General features: G+C 38.8%; 1 protein-coding gene across 2 annotated transcripts in view; it reads right to left on the reverse strand.

Moving 5' to 3' along the window:
• Positions 1–2,786: 2,786 nt before the first annotated feature.
• ARL14EPL (ADP ribosylation factor like GTPase 14 effector protein like) overlaps positions 2,787–25,664 on the reverse strand; it is a 28,341-nt gene continuing 5,463 nt past the window's right edge. Inside the window, exons 1-4 of one of the 2 annotated variants that reach the window (XM_023194231.2) lie at positions 25,041–25,463; positions 8,369–8,473; positions 6,311–6,450; positions 2,787–3,336 (exon numbers count right to left, since the gene is read on the reverse strand). In XM_023194231.2, the coding sequence (XP_023049999.2) occupies positions 3,114–3,336; positions 6,311–6,450; positions 8,369–8,464 (459 nt within the window). In that variant the 5' untranslated portion in view covers positions 8,465–8,473; positions 25,041–25,463 and the 3' untranslated portion in view covers positions 2,787–3,113. Of the gene's footprint in view, positions 3,337–6,310; positions 6,451–8,368; positions 8,474–25,040; positions 25,464–25,664 lie in introns of those variants that run through there. The other variant, XM_023194238.2, reaches the window with a different exon arrangement.

Genomic DNA, 25,664 nt, shown 5'->3' on the forward strand with positions numbered 1-25,664 from the left:
TGTAAAATAGGTTTCCTTCCATTTTATACATATTCATGAAGACATGCTGTCAGCATTGAGAGATAGCCCAGCAGAATAAAGTCCTATCACACTGACAAGACAATTTCCTTGGGTAATGTAATCAGATAGTACAGCTGCATTCCTTGTTAATCTGAATTCCTTGTTCAAATAGCTAAAGAGCTTTATTCACTTTGTAATAAAAATTATACACTTGCAAAATACATTTCTGACAATTCACGTAAATTTATTTTTGTAATAATTATTTATTGCAAGTGACTTTTAAAAAATACATTGAAATGGCATTAGATCAAGATGAAATAACCTGATTTCTGAAAGTGTACTTCATCAAATGTACTAGGCTTCCATAATAGCAGTATTAGGCTGTCTGCTTAGTTAATTATGCAGGTTTTTACTTTATTTTTTGCCTTACTTGGAAAATTTACCAACATAATTTTTCAACACACTTTTTAAGCCAGATCATTTTAAACGAGATTCCTTTATCTAATCCTTAAGACTGAGTGACAAGAGGAGACAGAAAGGAAGGAGGCTTTAACGCTAATTTGCCTAGGATTATTTTTTAGCATGAAAATTGGACAACTGATGATATAGGGCTGTGTTTCTCAGATGTATCAGATCGTGAAACTTAACTATGATGCTTGTTTAAAATTATGGAATCCCAGGTCTCATTCCTACAGGTTCTGATTCCTGAAGATTGAGATGGGTCTTAGGAATGTGTATTATATTAAAAGCACTTAATGAGTGCAGTGTAGGAAATACATGGCATCATTGAAAGAACTCTGACCTAGTCTTAGTGTTCAAAACACCAGGGCTGCCAGTTCTTCTGTGTGTGCTTATCTGAGTCATGTAATCCCACTGGGTCTAAATCTCCTCAGCTGCAAAGGTACAAAAACAACAAAAAAACAAAAATAGTTTGGCCTTAGTCCACAAACCCCAAGAAGACAGGAGCCAGGCAGATTTTGTTCACTGCCTGATGCTCTGCACCTAGCCTGCTGCCTGTCACAGAGCAGTCTCTCTGTTAGTATTTGTCAACTAATTCACTATATAGATGAGCTGCAAGGCTCTTTTTGGCTCTAAGATTATATGATTTTAAAATGAAGAAGTAATAAATGCATTTGGTCTACCAATTACAAAATAATCATTATTCTCAAAAATAAAACAAGATATAAACTGAAAAAGGCCCTGCTTCTTTTTACTGGTTTCCGCGCTGCACATTTCTGGTGAGCATTTCAAAGGATGTGAGTTGAGTAATTTGATTTTACATCTTCCTTACTGGAATGTGACTGTTAAAGGTAATGCAATTCATTACCGTGTTAACACAATGTTTAGTTCACAGTGTATGCTCAGTAAAAGTAAGTGCAATCTGGAAAACCCAGTAAATTCTAAGGAGAATGATGCAGAAGAATGTAAGTTCTCTTGCTCCGTGGACAGGTGTACTGTAGTCACACCATTACTTTTAGGACTTGGCTTATTTTAGTCCTGAAGCATACATTAAGCAACAAATCCAGAAGTGTCAGGAATGTTCCCTGGCACAAGTAGATTGTGCAGAAGTGAGTGCTAAAAACTGATTATGAAGGAAAAATAAATCCTGAAAACTCTATTTATAAAAGGCTGGTCACAGTTGCTCACACCTCTAATCCCAGCACTTTGGGAGGTGAGGCAAGCTGATCACTTGAGGTCAGGAGTTTGAGAACAGCCTGGTCAACATAGTGAATGAAACTCCATCTCTAATAAAAATACAAAAATTAACCAGGCGTGGTGGTGCAAGCCTGTAATCCCAGCCACTTGAGAGGCTGAGGCAGTGAACTGAGACTGTGCTACTGCACTGCAGCCTGGGTGACAAAGGGAAACTCCATCTAAAAAAAAAAAAAAAAGAAGAAGAAGAAGAAACAACAACAACAAAAACACCCCTCTATTTATAATATTTCTAATTTATTTTAAAACTTAAATGCTCTTATTTACTTTTAAATTTTTATTACATTACTTTATTTAAATACTTCCAGCTTTGTACCATAGCAGTATCATAGTCAATGAGGTTTAAATACTTCCTTACATTATGTATCTAAAATAATTTAGAGAAGTGGTTCTCAAAGTGTGGTCCCCACATCAGCAGCATCAACATCACCTGGGAACGTGGAACAGATCATTGAGCTCTGTCCCAGATTCTGAGTGTGGGGCCACAAAAATCTATGTTTTGACAAGTCTTCCAGGCAATTCTGATGAATGAGAACCACTGACTTAAGGTTAAAAAAAGACTGTCATAAAAGAAATGAATTCAAAGAAAGCTGAATTCAATTTTTATAGCTCTGATAATGTATCAAAATTGAAAAGACCACATCATGTATCTAGTCAATTGATTATCAACAGACTCAATTAGCAAACATATAGAAAATCATTTTTATATAACTTGTTTCCTCTCTATGAAAAAAATCCTGAAATACTATTTCTGAAATCAAAAATATGTAAACTCCTGGCTTTTAGGATATTAAATTCCTGACTTCTCAATTTTACAAGTACAATACAAATTTTTAATGATTAAAAATACTACCAAGTATTACTAAATTTCATTTTTATTTTATTAAAACATGAACAATAAAAAATGACACTATGGGTATACAGTACAAAGTCACAGGTTTTTTTTTTTAATCCAAATGGCAATTCTGATTTACAGCTAGTGATGTGTAAGATTCTAAGGATAATTAGATATTATAAATTTAAGATTCTATGTACCATGTAAGAAAAGCTCTCAGCCACAGAGTTTTGAAAATCTTAAAGCTACATTTTCTCAGATATCAGCAAAGAGGGAAGAGAGTTTTAATTTGAAGGCAGAGTAGAGATGAGGGTGCTGATGAGAAATGCTGATCCCTCCATTGTTACATTCTTCAGTCGTAAGTTAAGGAACTTGAAACTTGTTGACACAGTTAAGAAGGTTACAGAATTATTGCCCATTCTACATTGTTCTGGGGCTTGACAGAACATGAGTCTTCAGTATGTTTTTTTCAATATTTCCCCCAAGCCCTAAAATTCACCCAAGAGAAAGAGGTTGACTTAAATGTGTAAGAAGAAGAAACAAATCATTCCATATGCAAGAACACCTAGTCAGGAACATTAAATGGCAGCGTGCTGATGGCCTCTCCGGACTCGGTGACGATGGCATCGTAAACCCACCGTCGGTTGCAGCGGCACTCGGGCCCACACTTGTTGGAGTTACACCTGGGGCATGGGTAGAAGCAGCCCAGGCAGTTCTTCTCTAGACAATCACACAGGTCAACATTATTACAGAGGAGTCTGCCACTTTTGTCGTACTTCCTCATTACTCTACAAAGAAAAAGCATGACATTAACATGACAGTGCAATCATCCTCAACATTGAGAATAAATGAGTGTACAATAAACATCATACACGTGACTATTTTACCCTGAGCCAGAACTCCAGAGATTACCAGAAACATTGGTACGCTGGACCAGAATTCCAGAGATTACCAGAAACACTCCAGAATATTCGATGGCAGTGACGTCATGGGAAATTGAGTCAATATGAGATCAAACAACTTCCAGTGCAGCCAGGCTTGTCATCTAGAGTAACACTTCATCTTTCTAGCATTGCTGGGAAATGCAGCGATCTACCTAAGAGAATTATGAGGAATAGCGAACTAAAACTTCCTCCGACAAATGCTCCAAAGTTTTCTTTAAAATATTACCATTCTTGATGGATTTTTCCCTAACAAATTATTATTTTTTCTTAAAAGCACCATGCCAAATGCAACTACCACATTTTTGTTACCTAAAATTAGAACTGTCAGTTACTACACCATAATCATTTAAAGAAAGAAAAGCACCTTTGCTAACAGACTCCAAGTGCCATTTCTTCTGTTCCTTTCTGATTCTGCTTTTTACCCAGTGTGGAGGGAGAAAGGAGGTGACCAGGAAGGGAGGATCATGCATCGTAAGCTCTGAGCGAAGGTGAGATGCTCTGTCCCAGAGGACAGTGCAGAGTCCAGACTTTCTCTGTCAGCCTCTACAACATGGCCAGGGACAAAGGACTTTCACAGGAATCCTACCACCTTCTCAAACCCAACCATTTTGAAATAAATCCTTCAAAACTGAGTTGCTTCAAAACCTGAGAATAACAAAAATACCTCTGTACAACTTTTAGCCATTATTACCACTGAAGTCCAAACGGCTGGTGGTCCCGAGCTAGTATGACAAAATTATATATAATACTCCTGCACCCTTTGTCCTCAGGCAGGCAAAATACCTCCTCTCCTTCTGTTCAGCTAAGTAATATCGTTCCATCCTCTTCCCTTTCCTAAGAATGCAGGGAAGGGAAAGGATTGATTAGTCATTATGTGTACTTGCTGCCTGATGATCACGCTTTAGCAAGAATGCCTTCTAATGAAGATTCACATTTGCAGTGCTTTATTTGTGGAATGAAACTCTTCCTAAGCAACCCCCAGGAAATTTAGCAGAAGAGGATATTTTAAATCTATTGTAAGAATGATGGAGTAGATGGTCCTGAAACCAACCTATAGCACAGGTCAGATTCTGTCCTCCCTTTGCCTTAACTCAAATACTCTCCTGTGTTGGTAAGGTTTTATGGTTTCCTGCCTATTTGATGCTTTTTTTGTGTGTATGTGTGTGTGAAATCCTGAATTATACACATCAAAGCATGCAAAATATATACACTACATGCATAGATAAAGAAGAATAAAACAAACCGGTGTGCCCACTGTCCAGCTTAACAAAAGAGTGTTACAGCTGTGAAGTCCTCTTCATTTCCCACCCATTGCATACCTCTACCCTCCCCTCAAAAAGGAACTGTACCTTGATGTTATAAAAGTCACTTCCTTGTTTTGCTCTTAGTTATGACACATATGTAGGTGTCCCTAAACATATTGTGATTTTTCTTTTGTAATTTTCTTTGTTATTCTAGTCATGAGTTGAGATTCTTCCATGATGATACATGTAGCTGTTCAAATATTTTCACTTCTATATGTATTCCACTGTGTAAATACACCACAAGTTATTTATCTTTTCCATTGTTGATGGACATTTGGATTATTAACAGTTTATTTTCTTTGGTATTTCAGTGATGCCATGAAACTTCTTAAACATATTAGACTTTTTCCAAGATATTAACATATACTCAGGAGCGAAGATGTTAGGTCATAAGGCACACAGGTAACACTAAGATGTTTTTAAATAGTGGTTGTAGCTTTTTTACACTTAATTTATATCCCATAGCTTCATCAGCTTTGATGTCGACAGACTAAATTCTGACTCCTTGGGGAGTATGGCACTTCTCTGCATGTGCCAATGAGGTTCTATATCCTGAATGTTTATTTGTTGTTTCTTCTATGAAATGTGTTTATCAGTTTATTGATTTTTCTATTAGGATATTTACACTTTTCTTATTGACTTGTAAGATTCTTCATATATTTTGGATACTGATTTTTTATATTATAAATAACTTTTACTTTATGATGTGTCTTTCAGTGTTTTTATGGAGTTTTAATGGGCATGTTAATTTTAATATAGTCAAATTTATCCTTTTCCTTTATAGTTTGCTTAGTTTATTATTATTATTAATTAATTAATTAATTTTTTTTTTTAGATGCAGTCTTGCTCTGTCACCCAGGCTGGAGTGCAGTGGTGTGGTCTCCGCTCACCGCAACCTCCACCTCCTCCCAGGTTCAAGCGATTCTCCTGCCTCAGCCTCCCAAGTAGCTGGGATTACAGGTGCGTGCCACCATGCCCAGCTAATTTTTTGTATTTTTAGTAGAGGTGGGGTTTCACCATGTTAGCCAGGATGGTCTGGATCTCCTGACCTAGTGATCCACCCACTTTGGCCTCCCAAAGTGCTGGAATTACAGGTGTGAGCCACCGTGCCCGGCCACTTTACTTAGCTTATACTTACGATGTGCTAACAATCATGGTACTTGATGAAAGTGCTGTGCCCATTTGATATCCCGAATTCATTCCCATGGTTATATTATTTATCCTTGTAATGATACATCTTCGTTACTTTTAAATCATCTTTCCTACTAAAGCCATTACTCTATGACAGGGCTATTGACGCCTTTGTAAAAAAATCGATTCCTAAGTCGGGATTATGGTCTGTTTTTCTGTTTCTTGAGGTTGCTACGTCCAGGCACATGGGTACTATATTATATTTTACAAGAGATATTTTTAAATAATAAATTATAAAAAGAGGGACCTTTCATTGCTTTGTCAAGGAGAACTCATGCATCTCATAATCCCTCAGATCAAATACAATAAAGTCAGACTCTTACTTGTATTTTGTAGAAAAATACTCATTCATCTGTGACATCCGGGCTTTCTTTTTCTGCTGCCTTGTTTCAGGATTAAAGTCTGCTACCTGCGGCCCAGGGTTTTGAAACGCCAAGCATTTTAACTGCCGCTCTATTTGTTGCTATTAAACAAATAACATGTATTAGTAGTAAGAACCAGATAGTTTTATGTTTTACTTTTCCCCAAAGTGAACTTTCTGTAACTTTCACCATAATGGCATGAAAATATATATGTTTTACACAAAGAAATAAACAGTTTAATCTAATTAAGTTTCCAAAGATGGTGTAAATTTTCTCAAGTTGGGCCATTCTTTCTGAATAAAGAAACAGTGTAACACTCATAAAATAAAATGTGAAAAACAATCAAGGGAAATAGACAAATTCTCTTTAAAACTGCAAAACGGCACTCAGCTTTCCAAATCTGATGGGGATGCACATCAGAACTAGCGTTTGATGTGGGTAAGGACAAAGGAGTAGAGGCCCTTCCTCAGCTGTTAGCTAAAGAAGCCCATGTAGTGTCTCTAACTACAGTGAGAACACAGAGTAGATCCAGCCCTCCCCTTCCTGCCCTGGGACACATTTCGGAGCTACTCCCTACCCAGGACTGGCCTCCACGTGGGGCTCCTATTTAGAACTCAGCCACCTGAAGGATTGTCTTTCAGTCAAAGTCAGATTGGAACAAGAGAAATATTGCTAGGATAACTTTCTAGGGCATAGGGGGACATTTTCAAAAGTCTCTGGAGATTTTTTTTTTTTTTTTTTTTTTTTTTTGAGATAGGGTCTTGCACTGTCACCCAGGCTGGAATGCTATGGCATGATCATGGCTCACTGTAGCCTCATTCCCCCACTGGGGCTCAAGTGATCCTCCCACCTCAGCCTCCCATGTGGGTGGGACTACAGGACGCACCACAGTGCTTGGCTAATTTTTGTGTACATATGCAGTACAGATGGGGTTTCACCATGTTGCCCAGGCTGGCCTTGAATTCCTGGGCTCACGGGATCTACCTTGGGCTCCCAAAGCGCTGGGATTACAGGTGTGAGCCACTGTAATTAGAAATTAATGGGGCCTGAGCTGAAAGACAATTAGACATTAAATGGGGCCTGAGCTGGAAGACAAACAACAAAATGCTTCAATCGAATATTGTACTGATAACTTATTGTGAACATGTAGCCCATGTCATGAGGGAAGAAAATGCTCTTTTGAAGGATTATGGAAGAAAATAATATCAGAAGCACAAAAACATATGGGCTGACATATACATGAAATATTCCACCTGGAAACAAAGGGAACCTTTCAATACAGGAATTTCAATGTAACAAATTAGTAACAGAATGTCATGGGCTTTTCTGCAGTTTATTTAGTTTAATACCAGTCTAGTCGGTCTAAAATAATACAATGTTTCTTTTAAATTTCATCTTGGTATCTGTATATGAGTTTGTTTCATAAACTTAACCTTAAACGGTTCTGCATTAGGTATGGTTATGAAATATGTACAACTTAGTACCATCGATTACCATTCTAAGTAGCACAGCAAGGTTAAGAATAGAGACGCAGGGTCACCTGCCTGTGCTCAAGCCTTGGCTCTGCCACGTACTAGTGGTGGGCCTTGAGCACATTCCTATGTCTCTAGACCCCAGTTTCTCCCTTTGTAAACTGGAGTTAACAATAGTATGGTGTGAAAAGGATTAGATGAGTTAATACATGCAGTTTTAGAGCCATAATTTGACATAATAAGAACAAAATAAAGATTCATTAAATAAAAACATTTGTATATATTCCCCACAAAAAGCAGAATTTTACTGTACAGAACACTGGGCTGAAAATCAGGGTACACAGGAGGTGGAGAGGGGATCGGTGAGGCGAGAGCAGCCCGCACTGAGCAGTGGGGTGGAGGGAAAGCTCCATCAGCCTGAGCGGCAGAGCTCCTCCCTCTGAAGCCCTGCCTGGGCCCACCTTCCCACCTACATGCATGGGCATCTCAGAGATCCTCGAGGCAGCACTCCCCAGTAGCGTGGAATCATAAAATCTGTGTGCCATACCAGTTGTTTCTGTCCAATTTGACAGTTCTTCTCAGGAAAACTACGATCTGTGTGTCCCTCTTGAATGGAATTGTTTTTCTCTGATTGTTCACTCATTTCTGATCACTAAAAAAGTAATTGGAAAAAATGAAACATATTAGTATCATCTATTCCCATTGACTTTATCTGGTGATTCTTTTCTACTCTGCCTCCACGTCTCACTTTTTTCAAAATCAGACTGCATCTGTACTCCCAGCACCTTTTCTCCCACTCACTGTGAAACCTTGCATCTGACTCCCCCAGACCACTGTACTGAGGCTCTCCTCTGCCAGGGGTTCCAGGAGAAAATCAACTGTACATTTGACAGTCTTTAGCATCATAAACCTCTCTGCAGCAGGATTAAGAAGACTCTGAGTTTTAGAACTCCATTCTTCCTTCTTTACACACACTCTTGAAAGAAAAAGTATGATATGTTAATGCCGTACACACCCAGTAATGTTGTGAAAAGCTCATCCACTCCCATGGTTTCAGCTGACACCTCTTCATATATCATTCCCACAGTGACTCCCCAAAGCCCTGACCTCATTCAAGTTTTCTGATAAATTTCTAATGCAACTTGTGCTAAACGGTAATCAGTTTTTCATAAAACCCCACTGCTAAAATGCCTGTAACTTACTTCTTCTAAATTACTTCAGTAGTATATATACAGGGTGCGTGTGTGTGTGTGTGTGTGAGAGAGAGAGAGAGAAAGAGATGGAGCCCACACAAGATGCTAATCATGAGTGACAGTCCAGGGCTGGTCTGCAATGTTCTATCAGAAGAGACCACTCTCCAGAGGAAGCTTCCACAAGCCCTGCTGTTTTCCCTGACTCTCATCTACTACCAATGCTGACTACAGGGTACCATTTCTACCAAAGGAACTTAAGAGTTACATGTTATCATGTTGGCTTGACTCACTGAGCAGCACCTCCAATTGCTGACCAATTGGAAATTCCATTTCCATCAATGGGAAATCTCCAAACTACTCTCAACAGTGACTGGACTAATTTACATTCTCACCAACAGTGTGTACGTATGCACCATGGAATACTATGCAGCCATAAAAAGACCTAAATCATCTCTTTTGTGGCAACATGGATGCAGTTGGAAGCTGTTATCTGAAGTGAACTAACATGGAAAAAGAAAACCAAATACTGCATGTTCTTACTTATGTGGGAGCTAAACCCTGGCTACACATGGACAGAAAGATGGCAACAACAGACACTGGGGTCTACTGGGATGGGGGGAAATGGGTTGAAAAACTACCTATTGGGTACGATGCTCATTACCTAGGTGCATTATCCCCCTGTAACAAACCTGCGTATGTACTCCCTGTGTCTACAATAAAACTTGAAAGTAAAGAAATACAATATTCACATTTTTAAAAAAAATCACCTTTTTATTTCTCCTTATAAAATTCAAACAGTCATTCTCAGGAGAAATAAATAACAACTATTTTAAAATGCATCTATTCATAAATAGAATTCATAAGCAGATATATATATTCACATATATATATATGAAATAAACACATTGAAGCCTCAATGGTTAATTTAATTTTGTTTATCTTGACTTTTCAGTCTTTGCATTTGCTGCCATAATTTCTACTGCCATTATTTTGGAGAATTTTAATTTACTTTTTTGTGCATGTTACATAAATACTTAGGGCTGTGAAAAAATGTAATTTATAATAACTATTATTTCTAATTGGAAAATACAGTGCCATAAAGACTTACATGTGGTGTTTTATAGCGCTGCTGGAGTTTCTTACTGCCCTCTCATAGCCAACTTACATCTCTTTTATGGTCCTTCAGACTATTTGTTGGCTTAACATATTATGAATGAAAGAAAGGACACATTTAAAAGATGGCAAGGGCAAGGAGGGCAAGGGCTGAAAAACTACCTATTTGGTACTTAGCTCTTTACCAAGATAATAAGTTCCATCATAATCCAAACCTCAGTATCATGCAATATACTTCTGTAACAAACCTGCACAGGTACTTCCTGATTCTAAAATAAAAGTTGAAAAGGAAAGAAAAATTAATTAATTAAATTTAATTAATTACACTTTGTCTACATCAGTTTCTACTTTGATATCCTCACATGCAATGTCAGACCTGATCAGCCAAACATTCCTATGAAGAATTTTTCAACTTGTAGAAGATAAAAATCATATGGAGTTGTTTCAAAAATCACTAATTTTCTTCTGAATCTCAGACCTACTGCAGTTGTAATTTGCAGGAAAGAATCTGGTATTCTGCATAATTAATAAGCTCTCTAGATGAACCTTATCATTAGGCAATGAAAGGAAATACTAGGGTAGGAAAAGTAGGTATAATTTTCTCCATGCAGTCTGATGGTAAAACTATTGTCTATATAGATGGTCCCTGACTGAAGATGGTTTGACTTAGAACTTTTTGACTTTATGATGGTGTGAAAGCATGCTCCTTGATTTGCCATGGGCTACGTCCAAATAAACCCATAGTAAATTGAAAATATCATATGCCAAAAATGCACTTTCTACTTAAAAATATTTTGAGTTTATCAGTACGTAACCTGATCATAAATAGAGAAACATTGTATTATCTCCCCATCCCCAACACCGTAATTCATTTAATACATTCCAGCCCTGCGAGTATTCCAAAATCAGGAATCTCTTTATCTCATTTTTATTAAAATACTTCAATGACTCCTCTCTGCCAATAATATCCCACCCTTCTGGTATATCAGTGAAGGTTCATCATAGCTGTCTCTAAACTTTATAGGCTCATATTCTGTCATACCTACACTTGGACCAAAGCTACCTGATCCCATTAATCCCATTGACCTCCCAATTCTCACCTAACTAAATCTTTCAATTTTAAGCTCTGGTTCTGCTCCCTCCTCTAAGAAGACCTTTCCGATCCACAAAGATCCTTTTCTTTCTTGGGCTGTTTGGAACTTCTTCAATGAAATTCCCAGAAAGGGGTCCCAAATCCTCTAGCTTCCTCATGTAGCAAATTTTCCTCCTCATGGGAATAGATGTGACCATTAGACTACTAGCATCTTTGCAAGCAAGAACTTTTCCTGCAAATATATTAGATAGACTTAACTGAACTGGGAGAAAATGAATATCTTATGATGCCTGATGTACCTTTGTTTAAATCTTTAGTGAACTGTAGGCCTCTACAAGCAAGTTAGGAGCAAAACTTGCTTCTGTATATTCCAAACAAAGCAAAAAGAAATTACAATAAAATTTCACTGGGGACTGAAATTGTCATTGGATTTTATTACAAGCTCAAAATATCTGTCCCAGGAAAAGTAGTAAAAAGCTTCAGAACGCACCCCTCTCCACACCCCCCACCGACTTCTCTCTTACTGAGTATGCCCAAGGCAAGGATTCCTAACCAGAAAATGCAGGGGGGTCTTGAACTTGAATGAGTAAAAAGTACATACTCGTTTTCACGAGTTTCTAACTGAAATTCTTCTGTTTCCTTCTATTATAATGTAACCAACAAACCACAGTAGTGTTAGCAGTACCTGTGACATTGTCGACTATGGAAACAGATTTTCATACCCCACTAGAGTTGCCATAGATGTCAAAGTTTTACTTATGTTCACCACTTCTTCAAGGTAATAGTAGCTCTTAGACATGCTACTAGATCTTGTTTGCTGTGTTAATAATTGGGCACATATATTACTGTCACAATATTTTGATAAGCATATTTCAGTATAATTGGTTTCCTAACTTACAGGTTTTATTTTATACAATTAAAAATAACATTCTGAGAAATGGTCCATAGGTATCACTGTCTGCCAAAGGGATCTGTGATACAAAAATAAGATTAAGAACTGCCAAAAGGCAGGGAGAACCTACTGCCACCATCTCCGCTGATAACTGTTTGGAGGAACGGAGGCAAGATGGTGCAGTTCTGGGTTCTTCACCGTCAGCTTTCTGCGCCCGGGAAAGACACAGGTCGACTGCGCAGGCGCAACCCGACTTCTGACGGGGGGGGAAAAACCGGAACCCGCCTAGCCTCGCCCACTGCCCGGCCCCCGACCCGCCTATGTCCCGCCCACTGCCCGCCCACTTCCGGGCCCAGGACATAAAAGCCGCTCCCGGTGGGCGGGCGGTGCGCACTTCCTCAGCCCTCACGGCTGTCGGGACTGTGGGAACTCCGCCGGAGAGCTCCACCGGGTGACTCCCCCGGCCTCCCCTGCCGGAGACCGACGGACCTCACCCCTCCCCCACACCTTCTTTCCTGAAGCTGGGGGACCAAAAATAAATGTACAGTTTTGCTCCTAGCCTTGCCTACTCGCTGGTCCTTTAATACTCGCCCTGGTTTCCTAGAAAGCAAATCGGGTTCCTGGAAAGCAAATTAGCTTCCTAGAAAGCAAATCAGCTTCCTAGAAAGCAAATCAATGATGGTGATGAGAAACAACAGTTCCCAGCTCAGGATCATTCAAACTATACAAGAGGCTCATCTTCAAGCAGGCCACATGTATGCTAAGGTATTGCATTTGAGGGGGATACAAAAAGTGTGAAATCGGGTTAATAAACTGATTTGTCCTGACATTATGTCAGATTGCCCATGAAAGAGCCATAAAGCGTTCTAATACAAAGAGAAGAGGCTCCCCCAAGAATCAGACTCCTAGACTTTTAACACAGACTGCTAGAGCAGAGGTGGTCAAAGTGTGCTCTGAAGATGGGGCAACTGTTCAGTACCAGTATGGGGAAAGAAAAGAAGCTTGAGTCAGAATAGAAATCAACTGCTTCATTAAGCATATTGGGTAGTGTTGGGGTTTTAAAAATAATATCTCATAATGAAGGCTTCAGAAATAGCCTCAGAAGCAAAACTTTCTCTCTGTCTTATGCCCTCTTATCTCTCAGTCCTAATCTCTTTTGAGTCTGGCCATAGAAACTAGAATCCCTCTTCCCCAAGGTGGGCTAGAGAAACCAGCACCCCTTTTCTCCAAGGCCAGTCATAAAACCTTACGATATTACTCTAACTTTCCCTCCACCCCATCTGTGTAAAAACTGACCATAAAGAAATCATTAATATCTGACCCACCTTGTTTGACTGTAGGTCATAAGACCCATTCCAGAGAGGGTCCTGCCTTATACCCAGAAGGAAGGAACACATGCTCAGAGAGGCCAGGGAGAATGTAGAGAGATGGGACTTGCTGGGTTTCCCCACTCGGTCTATTAGCATTAGATCACACACTTTTTGTCCAATCATAGTTTTATACAGCTGTCCATACCTTGTTGAACCTAAGCAGTACAATTTTCTGTATTTTAGAGCTGAGGAAACCAAGGCTCAGAAATATCATTTGAGTCACAAAGATACTAACAGGCTGCATGAGTTTGGATCTCAGATTTAGGTGACCCCCAATACTATGCCCTTTTAAGAATGAAACCCTTCTCCAACGTTTATTTTATTGGTGATTACCATCTCTACACAGAAGCCTGGGGAAGGAATAGTAAAGGATGCACTATAAATAATCTCAAGTTTTCCTCCTTCAGCTCTTCTTCAGTAACACAACACTCAAAGGGTATACTAGGAAAGAAAAGCCCCCTGTTTAGGGCATATGAGCCACGTCTGACTTCAGGATTGGATTCTGAAGGAAGTCACTATATTAGTCTTCTCAGGCTTCTATAACAAAATATCACAGACTGAGTGGCTTAAACAACAGACATTTATTTCTCATAGCTCTAGAGGCTGGGATGTCCAAGATCAAGGTGCCAAGTGAGTCAGCTTTTGGTCAGGCTCTTTCTGGCTTGCAGGCTGCCTGCTTCTTGCTAAGTCCTCACAAGGCCTTTTCTCGGTATGCACACAGAGAAAGAGAGGCTGTTTTCCTCTTCTTACAAGACCAGCAATTCTATCAGATTAGGCCCACACCCTAGGACCTCATTTAAACTTAATTACCTCCCAGAGGCCCTATCTCTAAATATAGTCATGCTGGAATTCGGGCTTCAATTATGAATTTGGAGAGGACACAGTGAAGTCAATAGCAGTCATATACAGATGAAATTACCCTTGAAAATCCCTTCAGAAAATGCTACATTGAAATAGCCCAACACAGCCAGGCATTTCTTTAGCACTGGAACAGATTATCATTCCTTAGGGTCAGCATCAGATGAAGCAGCTGGCTTATACATAGGAGCCATGATGGCTGAATTATCCATGATGGATACATGATGTTTACTTTTAAGCCTCAGAATCCCACACCCTGGCAAGGTGCTCATCCTGTGGAGGCCTCAGGAACCACATCCCTTGAGGGAATGGCACCAGGTCCACGCCTCTATCTTCTTTTTTTTTTTTTTTTTTGAGGCGGAGTCTCGCTCTGTCGCCCAGGCTGGAGTGCAGTGGCCAGATCTCGGCTCACTGCAAACTCCGCCTCCTGGGTTCCCGCCATTCTCCTGCCTCAGCCTCCCGAGTAGCTGGGACTACAGGCGCCCGCCACCTCGCCCGGCTAGTTTTTTTTTTTTGTATTTTTTAGTAGAGACGGGGTTTCACCGTGTTAGCCAGGATGGTCTCGATCTCCTGACCTCGTGATCCGCCCGTCTCAGCCTCCCAAAGTGCTGGGATTACAGGCTTGAGCCACCGCGCCCGGCTTGACGCCTCTATCTTCACACTAACTCTGAGGCACAGGTCATTGAGAGGAACTCCAGGCAATGTGACTCATATGTTTATTGTTTCCATTTATGTTTAGGATTGCCGTGGCAGGTAGAGTTGAATTTACATCAGTTGATTGTGTCTTGCATGGGATAGAATGAGTAATTTTCTGTCATTACCCCTATGGACACTAGCAAATTATCAAAGAAAGAAAAGTTCCATTTAAATTCTAGCCTAAAAGTTGGTCTCTGTTCTTACTCATAGCAGATAATGTCACTTATTCAGGGACACTACCTGTAAGATATCTCTTGGAATATATTTGGAAGTGAAAGACACACACACATATATACAAGACAAGCGAGTCAAGCTATTTTAATCTCATTCGGTCTCTAGTCTGAGTTCCTATACTTGCTAAATTTATGGGTCGCTGAGATAATTGACAGATGAGTCAATACCACCAGGGGCATATGTGGTAAAGAGAAAGGACACCTGTGCAGGTGATCAATGAAGTCATTCCCTTGCTGCCCTCTCCAAGCTGTTTCAGTTGTTTTCAAAACCACAAGACAATAACCTCTAAAAAATCTCCACCGCCATTTGTCCTTTAGAATTAAAAGTAACTTTGATTTAAGCCTTTGAGAGTGTTGTTAGATAATCAATATTAATGCTCTAGAAGCAACTGTATCTACAATATCCACAGATTCCTGGAGATACTTTTGTAGTTGTATTTTCCTACACACACACACACACACACACACACACACTTCTGTGGCTCAATATGAAACAATGTGAAAACACTTACAGTATATTTAAAATAATTTGAAAGTGCACTCAGCAGAGAATTTCATCATCTGTGGAACACAACACCACCAAACAGTTGCTATTGCTAATGTCACAAAGGCTACAGTCTGGCATCACTTTAAAACCAACTCCCTTAAACAGCCTGTCTGGGTCACTGACAGATCAGCATCTAAAAGGGCCGCTCTACTACACCTTATTTGTACCATGGATCTCTTGAATTATACATTCAAATTATTTCTTGCAATTTTAAAGTTTGTAAAAAACCAACCCTGTCTGTTTACCCTCCTCCACTAATGGAGAGTGGAAAAGGATGAAAACTCTTTTATGAGACCAGAATACTGTGCTACTTTCAGCATCATCCTGGTAAATATATTCAGCATTTTCCTGATAAACATCCTTCAAAAGCACTCATCTCAAATATTTAAGTGTGGAGGTTCTTTCTTCCAAATCCCAATGATCCTATTATGCTCATTTCTTAGTTTTTATTTTTACTTTCATTTACACTGCAATAAAGGAACTCCAATTGTCTTTCACTCTTAAGTATAACACATTAATATAGCAATATATATTCAGAATCTACGTTATGTGGCTTGTTTTGTCTCTTCCTTCTCTACCAGCCTCAGAGGGCATCGGGTTTAGGATGCATCATTTGTAAAGGTGCACCTTTCAAATGATGAAGTTTCACAGTTCCATCACTTCCTGCTTCTTAATGTGAGTTGCCTCGTGAAGATGAACTAGTAGGGTGGTAAAGAGAAAGAACACATACCTTTAAGTTGGATGAAAAAGAAGGAAAGAATACTGGAAAGAAAGAAGAACTGTACTGCCTTCTTCCCTTTGTTTTGCTGAGAAACCATAGAACCCTCAAGGGAAAACGAGAAGGTCTCAAAGGTGCTTCTACAGTTTAATCCTGTATAATAATGCCTGGGACGCGGGGAGGTAGAAAATGAAGGAGGGGATGGACGTAAATTTAACTCACTCTTCCACCATGACTCTATTCTAAAATCATATGAAATCGGATTATGAGAGTTCACCTTCTCTCCCATCTTCCATTCACAATAATCAGTTAATCTAGAGTTAAGTTTTTACTCTACTGTTCAGTCTCCTATTGCAACTTCAAAAGTTTAACTAATATGAATTATTAACTAATAAATTGTCCCCTTTGCTATTTTGTACTTCAGTGCAAATAGCACTAATAGCACTACACACACACACACACATATATATATACACACACATATAGATAATGTTTTTCTTAAATGTTAAAGCCATTTAAGAAAAAGCTGTTTTCCCAAGAGAAAACTAAACCATGTTTATAAACTGTGTCTAAGACATATACTAATCTCTAAATTACCACCCTCTAAACATTGTCCTCTGCCACCAGGGTTTGGATATTATGTTGTGAGTCATTAAAACCCACTTCACTGGCAGGCTAATACTTGCTCTGTTCACTTGTGAATTATAGGGTAAAAACTGCCATTTCATTACTAATTACTTTTACTGCAAAGAACAAGGAAAGGAAACAAAGTCTTCAATGATAAGAGCTTGCAACCCATCTGGCACTGATGCAAAAATCCTAAGGTGGTTCCAGAATGAATATACTTGACCTGAACTTTTATGTATTAAGCCACTGCTTACGTATTAAGCCTTTGCTATATTTTGAGATTACACAGCAAATTTTGCATAATTAAAAATGTGTTCCATCTTGCCAGTTCCAGACTGATAAAATTCAAAGCTGGTAAAAATCCTACCAGACTTTTCCACAGTCAATCACTTCCTACAAAATAAATTCTTCGGACAATGTTTGACTTTGCTTTTAGACAATTAGCAGGAGAAGGGAATCTTTGCTAATGTGCTAAACTAGCACTGAAATACAGCAAACACATCAAGGGCCGAGGGCAAAGACAGCAACACTCTTAAAACTAGACAGAGGAAAATTTTCTAACAGATAAGGCTTGTAACCAACCAAGAAAAGTCCCAACTTAAAGTTTTTTAAAAATTAAAATGCCAAGAAATAACAGTACACCATGGCACTGAACATTACTTCCTCTTATTTTTCTAATTTAAGTGAGAAAATAAGTCATACGAAGTAATTATCCTGTACTATTTACAAGTTTCTCAAGCAAAACTTAATATAGTTTTTGAAATAATGGTTTAACTGATAAATCTTCAGGAGAACTTTATCTCACTTTTTAAAAGATAATTTCCTTTTAAAAGACTGAAGAGTATTTTTCAAAGGTAATAATACCTCATTAAATTTGCAAGTTCAGAAATTATTGAACTTCTGACATGATTTTTGCTATAAAATTATATTTTTTCATCTTCAGATATTCTCAGGTTTCTTAGAGAATAAGTTGAATGTAATGTAAAATTGGTTGCTTTTTCAAATGAAGGATTTACATACTAAAACACTCCTCAGTTTACCCTTTAGTTCTCAGAAAGTAAAATCTTCACGCTTATGAGTTGTGAGTGGTATTATCAGGTTGGTGGTGCAAAGGTGATTGCAGTTTTTGCCATTACAGTCAACAGCAAAATTGCAATTACCTTTGCCCCAAACTAAATTTATTTTACCAGTTTTTAGCTGTCTATATATTAATTTGGAATATACTCTGTACTTAAAAGTGACACAACTCCTGAGCTTATCCATTGCAGCATTGCTTATAGCTGTGAAGTATTCAAATGCCCATACATAGGAGAGTGGTTGAAAAGATTATGGTACATCCACATGTACCATAAACATGTAGTACTACACATCTGTTAAAAAAATAAAAGAATAAGGGAGATCTCTATGGAGTTGTATAAGATAATTTCCAAAATATATTGTCAAATTTAAAAAGCAGAGTACAAAGAGTATTTATAGGATACTATCCTTCATATAATGAAGAAGAATTATAACAAAATTCTTACTGTAGCCAAGTAATTTTAATAAATTCTATATGATACAGGGTGTGGCTTGTGAAATAATTAAAAAGTTGCTGGCTTCGGGAGTTATAAGCATCCAAGGAGGGGCTACAGTAGGAAACTCTCTGGTTTTATCTTCCTAAAGCTGTTAGCATCTCTCTTAGCACTTATTGAACAAGCTCTCACTGGGCTGCTCCAATCCTCTAATTGAAAGGCTCCAAGAACAACCCTTATTGTCAGGGTACTATTACTTCTGGTTCGCTGTGGTTACTGTTTTATCAAGCTGCTGTTCTACTGTGAAGGTGTTACAAGTTGTATTTTTGAAAAGGTACACTTTCTAGTGGGAGTCATCATGGGCGGCCAGAAGTGGATGGCACTGATATCTAGAATACTATAGACCTTAGCCAGGACCAGTGGCTCCATCACTGGATATACTCGAGGGTATCTGTCCACACTGCCCTTCAAATCAATACTTCTTAATGAGCCAGACAATGTGCCAATGATAAAAGGGCAAATAAGACACAGTTCCTTTCTTCAAAGTGCTCACAGGTCCAAAAGAAGAAGATATGTAATTAAGTAAGTACGAGATGTGCATCACGAGTATTCAAGGCACTGCAGAGCTGAGAGGGGCAGAAGGGGTGGAGGGACTAGTGTGCTGTCCCTGGGAATCAAGGTGTCAAGAAAGACTCCTGGTCGGACATTGTGGCTCACACCTGTAATCTCAGCACATTGGGAGGCCAAGGTGGGAGGATTGCCTGCACCTAGACATTCGAGACCAGCCTAGACAACATGGTGAGACCCCCATCTTTACAAAAAATAAAAAAAATAGCCGAGCATGGTGGCTCATGCCTGTAATCCCAGCTACTCAGGAGGCCGAGGCAGGAGGACCGCTTGAGCCCGGGAAGTTGAGGCTGCAGTGAGCCGTGATTGAGTCAATGCATTCCAGTTTGGGTGACACAGTGAGACTCTGTCTCAAAAAAATTTGTTTTAAAAAAGACTCACTAGAAAAGATGCCAGTTGGTGAATCCTGAAAAATGCACAGGGAAAACTCAGGTAAAGAGGGAGGGAGAAGGACATTCTAAGTGACTGCAGCTGCTATGAGCAAGAGTTTAAAGTAGGAGAAATGTACAGATTTCAGAGGGCTCTAGTGGGGGTGTCAGGGGTTGTCTAGGCTCTGACATGGCTAAACTGCAAAGTGCACTCCAGTAGCTTCTCTGTGTGTATACAGACTCTAATGAGTATCATTCCCAATGACAAAAATGGAGTGGCCAGCAGGCAAATGAAATAAAGTCAACAGAGAGGAGAGTAAGCAGAGTTACGCAATTTCAGGACCTCCAGCAGATCCATTTTGGAAAATCATTAAAACAATTTAAAAAACAAAGAAACAAAAAGAAAACAAAAAATAGGATAAACACTACTTCAATGTTTTCCCCCAAAACTTCCTTGTAGAACTAGCATGACTTATATGCCAGTAAATAAATACATATATTTTTATATATTGAAAAATAATAATAAAGCAGTGAAAGTATTCTGTATAATACTTCAGTGGTGGATATATGTCATTATACATTTGCCAAAAGCCATAGAATAGGATGCAATAGACAAAGAACAAACCCTAATATGAACTGTGAACTTTATCAATACTGGCTCATGAATTATAACAAAAGTGCCACACTAATGCGTGATGTCAACAATCAGGGCAACTGTTGGGGGATCACAAGGGAATACATGAGAACTTTCTGTGCTTTTGGTTCAATGTTTTCTATAAAACCAAAACCTCTCTAAAAAATATTCTATTGTGTTTTTTGATGCACAGCATAAAAACTTTTTACACAAGTTCTAATTTGAAACAGAGAGTGGTATAAGTGAACATAATGTTCAGTTTAATTGTTTTATATTAAAAGAAATTATTTTCCTTATGTTACTATTATTACTATTATATTTACTACTACTTTTAACACAATTATTATGCTCATATTGTGTTACTAATTTGACTTACTGATATCGTGCAGTACGTCCCAGTCCTAGGACACATTTTGTTCTTGCTGTACCTAAATGTGCCTTTACTCTCTTTTCCAGAAATGCCTTCCTGTCACTCTTTCATCACTCCTTTAATGCCTTCCCTTCACTCCTGTTATATACCAAATGGCTATGATTTCTATTATTCTGTATAAATTAGGTAATTTCTCTCATGGCCATTTGGTATATAACAGGAGTGAAGGGAAGGCATTAAAGGAGTGTCTAAGCCAAATGGCTATAATAGAAATTATATATAGCCATTGGGTATATATCAAAAGTTTTAAAATAGACATTATCTTTGACCCAGCAATTCCTCTTTGAGACATTTATTCTAAGGAAAGCTAAAGATCTTCGCAAAAATTTAGCTACAAGAGTAAAGCTAGGCATCGAGTTGCTAAGTTGGGAGAATAAAAAGTTTGGCAGCAACTTAATTGTCAAAACAAAATAATGTGATATGAAGTAGTCATTAAAATAATGTTGTGGAAACATATTTGTTAAGAAGCAAGATTGATACACATTGTTGTTACAAAAGCAGGTCTGAGAATGCAGAGAGTTTTAAAATTTGTGAGACAGTTTAGTATATCATATTTTTCTGGGAATGTAACCATTTCTTCTACGTTTTCAACTTTATTGGCATAAATTTGTTCATAATGTCATCATGTTTTCACTGATGTCTGCAGCATCTGTAATTACATAATGTATTCATAACACTGTTTATTTGTACCTTTTCTCTCAGAGATTTCTCATCTTCTCAAAGAACTAAGTTTTAGCTTTCTTGTTTTTTCTATGTCACATTCTTCTAAGAACTTTGGGTATATTTTGATGTTCTGTTGTTCTAAGATGTATGTTTAGCTCACCAGTTTTCATTCTTTTTTTCCCCTTAATGTAAGTATTTTGGGATATAAATCTCATTATGTTTTTCCCTGCCTGCCCAGCTTTGTATCATCTCTCCTTTTATCGTATCTCTATCTTTGATCTGATCACTTGTTTCAAAGAAGAAGTGTTTTCTTAATGTTTTTGTTCCATGGAGAAGTTTTTTTGGTCTTTTGTTCTGCTTTGTAGTGTATTTGTTCTTCTATGTGTCCCTTACCGGCTATTTGATTTTCCTGGTACCTTCGTAGAAACCCCATTCTGGTTCTTTCTGTTCAATCTGTGATCTTTGCATGAAGGCCATCCTTTCCGAGATACCTATTTGTTGAAAGATTATAGGAAGAGGGCCTGGGATCAGGAGTGGATGAGCTTAAGAGAGCAAGTGGTTAGGTGTGTTGACTTGGGAGCCTTCCCACCAAACCCTGTTCAGGACATGACCCTCTGTCCCAGGCTTACATTCCCTCCTGGGGTACTACTGAGTCTAAAATGTTTCCTGTCCTCTTATGGGTCAAGACCAGTAACTGCAGAGCTGACTGCCACCCACCTTCTTCCCCCACCCTGCCACCAGAAAGCAAAGGCGACTTGTCTGCGCATTTCCTCATTCTGCTTCATTTCCTCCGCAGCCCCTGGGCCCCAGGGACTCCCTGAAAGGCTCTCTGGGGCTTGTAATTACAAAGTGTTACAGATTTGACCTCTCAGGGTAAGCCACTTAATTTTGAAAGGTTCTGCCTCCTGTTAAAGATCCACAGAAACGTGTGTTTGCTCTCAGATTTCTTTTACAACTGGGTCCAAATTTTGTTTTTTAGAAGTAGTTAGTCATAGATTGTGTTTTTCAGAAAGTGCTCTATTTCCTCAGTGCATTGAATTTTCATCTTTTTCACACTCACCCTCCCCACCCCATGTTTCCCAGGCTACCTTCTAACCTAACCTAGTTTCCCTGCCTTAAGTCCTTTCAATCTCCACACTTCGCTGCTGAAGTTATTTTCCTTAAAATTCTTGTCTGCATTGTGTCACTTTCCTCCTCCAAAATCTTTGTGGTCCTCAGCATGAGATTTTGGGCCTTCCATAACATGACCAAATTCTACCTTCCCAATCTCATTGTCACTGCATCCTTTCATTAGCCTGACACTAAATTCTAGCTAGAGTGCTAGAATGTTCCCACTTCCAGGACCCACTTACGCTTTCCCCAGTGTATGTCTAAAATCACCACTGTGTAATCATCCCCACTGCTCAGTTAGAATAAGCACCTCTGTTTCCATGTTTGCAAGCTTGTTCATAGTTATTTACACACTCGTCTCCCCTATCAGACCTCTCCCACTTCAAGGCAGGATCTATATGACTTATTCATTTCTATGGCATCATCTGCCACAGCAACTAGCACGTTGGTACTCATGCATACCCACTAATAGAAAGGATCAGTGGCACATTCTTCACTGTGAATAGTAACTTAGTGATCTGTTTCCCAGGAGTCTGAGCAATATAAGGCATTTTTTTTTTTCAGGTTCTAACCCACTCCGCCATCCCTACCTCTCCTCCTAGCTTGCCCTGTTAAATTGGAGCATAAGATTCCTGCTTTGCACGATAGGCAATGCAAGTCTTAAGGTTCACAAACACAACAGCGGCTGAGAGCATTTCCTCTCCATGAACCTTACATTTGCAATGCATCCCCTCTTCCTGCTATTGCTATAACCTATATCAATGCAGTGTTGATCTCAAATTGGTGTTAAAATAAAACCCACAACTAAAACCAAACAAAGCACATTCTTATGTGCAGGTAAGAAAACAGATATTAATAGTAGGTATCTCTGGATTGTTTTATACTTTATCATTTCCTGTATTTACTCATTTCCTATAATAAGCATATATTTCACAATTTTTAAAGGTACTAATATTTTAAAATACTTCTAAGAATAATGTAGAACTCTCTTGTATGTGTGAGATAAGTATGTCCAGCCCAGCAGATGGCACAAAATCCCTAATCCAGAATTAAAACAGTTAAAAAAACAAAAAACAAAAAAAAAAAAACCTTGCTACTTGAAGAATGCCATGTGAAGGGCATGTATCTTAGTGACCAGGAATCAGCCAAAATGGACACTGCTTCCAGAATCTTCATCTCCACTAGGTAGGATTTGTTTGTCTCTGCTATAGTCAAAGGTGAGTCGTGTCAGAGGAAAGGAAGGGGCCTCTGTGATATGCAGGATGTGTGGGACCTGCAGAGGCTGCAGGGCAAGTTGGACTGTGCAAAACATTCTCGAAAAGTGGACAAGCTGTGTATCAATGCGGTGTCACATCTGGAGAGGGCTCTGGAGCCCGTCTAGTCCATGTGTTTTCGGACAATGTTTTTACCATTTTTTTCCTAAATAAACTTCAATGTATGAAACCAACAAAAGTGAATCTCTCCTATTTAAAGCAGGGGATGGGATGGGAGGCAAGGGCTATGCTGGTCCTTCTCTTTGTCCCAGCGTAGCCCCACCCCTTGTAGCTGACATAGTCAATAACTGGCTATACTTAATCAACATTTATGGAAACCATGAAATACTTCCAAGAGGTCCCTAGAGAAAAGCCCTAATGCAGTGGTTTCATTTTACTGCTGAGAAAAGGGCTGCTCAGAGGAGAGCTGCAAATAAAAAATGGAAAAACATATAAAAAGCAAAAAAAAAAAAGTCTTAATTGCCTTTAAAGGAAAACATCAATAAGAATATTCAAAATGCATCAATGAATTTAGTACAGATGTTTTCCCAAATTTGACATCTGAAACTGGAATTTATTATATATTAAATTTCTGATATTTTAAACATTAGATTCACTTAAATCTGGTTTATAGTTATAATGGTTTATGGAAACTATAGGAAACAGCATTTCAGCTAACGTGAGGTTTCATGAGAAATGTAAGCGTATTTCTAGGTTATATTTTTACAAATAAAGTTTATTTATATCAATAAAATATCCTTAGGTTGTAATTCCTGCACAGTCTATCATTTTTCAATGCAACTATAAACCCAAACAGTGACTTGACAGCATGAAGCTAGTCATTTTAGAGCTTCTATAAGCCCCTAAAAATATATCTAAATAATGTTTGCAAAGTAGACGCAACCATCTATTTAAATGCATTTACCTAAAGTTTCTTTTTAGAACAAGTCCAAATTTAACTAGTCTTATGATAATTATCTTATAAATTTTCCTTTGTTTTGGACACCCATTTCTGTTATTTCCAGGAGCTTCCCACTTGACACTATATTATTTCTGGTTTACGGAAGATGTATGTGTTTTTTTTAAAAGCTTTCAGAGAGGCTTCTCAGAGTGTAACAGTATCTTAACCATGTCCTAAATTAATAAATAAAAGGAAAACCCAAAGGTGAATGGGGTTTAGCAGTAGAGAGCATGGGTCTTAAATTCTAGCTTCTGCTTCTGCTAGCACTGTGACCTTAAACGCCTATTTCCCCACGTGTTGAGATCAGAACAATTATACTGACCTGAGTTGGTTAATAAGCCATTGTGTCTCAGTTCCAAAACCACCTTTTAATGCTCTGCTTTGTGATGTTAGGACTCGGACTATGTAAACCACATTTTAGCTTTGCCAGCTCTGCCAACAGGGTTGTCAAGGGACGTGAAAGGTTGGAAGAGAAAGAAGGGGCTTGCTTGCTCCTTCCTGTTTGCTTCCAGTTTCTGTCGGTATCACCTCAGCAATGGTTTTTCCTCCTGGCAGTGGCTGTTGGATTCCAATTCTCAGGATTCTTCCCTCAGTCTCCCAGACCAGCTTAGTAAGTTCCCACAGAGATACCAGCAGCAGCTGGCCAGAGCCGCCTCCTCAGAGGTATGAGTCCAGCTCCAAGGGGCTTTCCTCTGAGTTTTTGAGGCATCAGCCCCAGTCAAGTTGACCCTCTCCTTAAGGTCTGGATCCTGGCTGGGCTGAGCCCTGTCTCTGAGATTGTGAAGTAGCCACACCAGCTTGTAGGTTCTAATAACTCCACCTCCTGCCTTGTTTCCCCCCGCCCCCACCAGAAGTGCTAACTGTTTCTTGTGGTTCCTGTCTCGATGCTATCTCAGCCTTACTCTTTTGTCATTTTGGTTCTCCAATACCAATTCCTTGTAAACAG

The sequence above is a fragment of the Piliocolobus tephrosceles genome, chromosome 4 (assembly GCF_002776525.5).
Source record: "Piliocolobus tephrosceles isolate RC106 chromosome 4, ASM277652v3, whole genome shotgun sequence".
In the NCBI taxonomy this organism is placed as follows: domain Eukaryota; kingdom Metazoa; phylum Chordata; class Mammalia; order Primates; family Cercopithecidae; genus Piliocolobus; species Piliocolobus tephrosceles.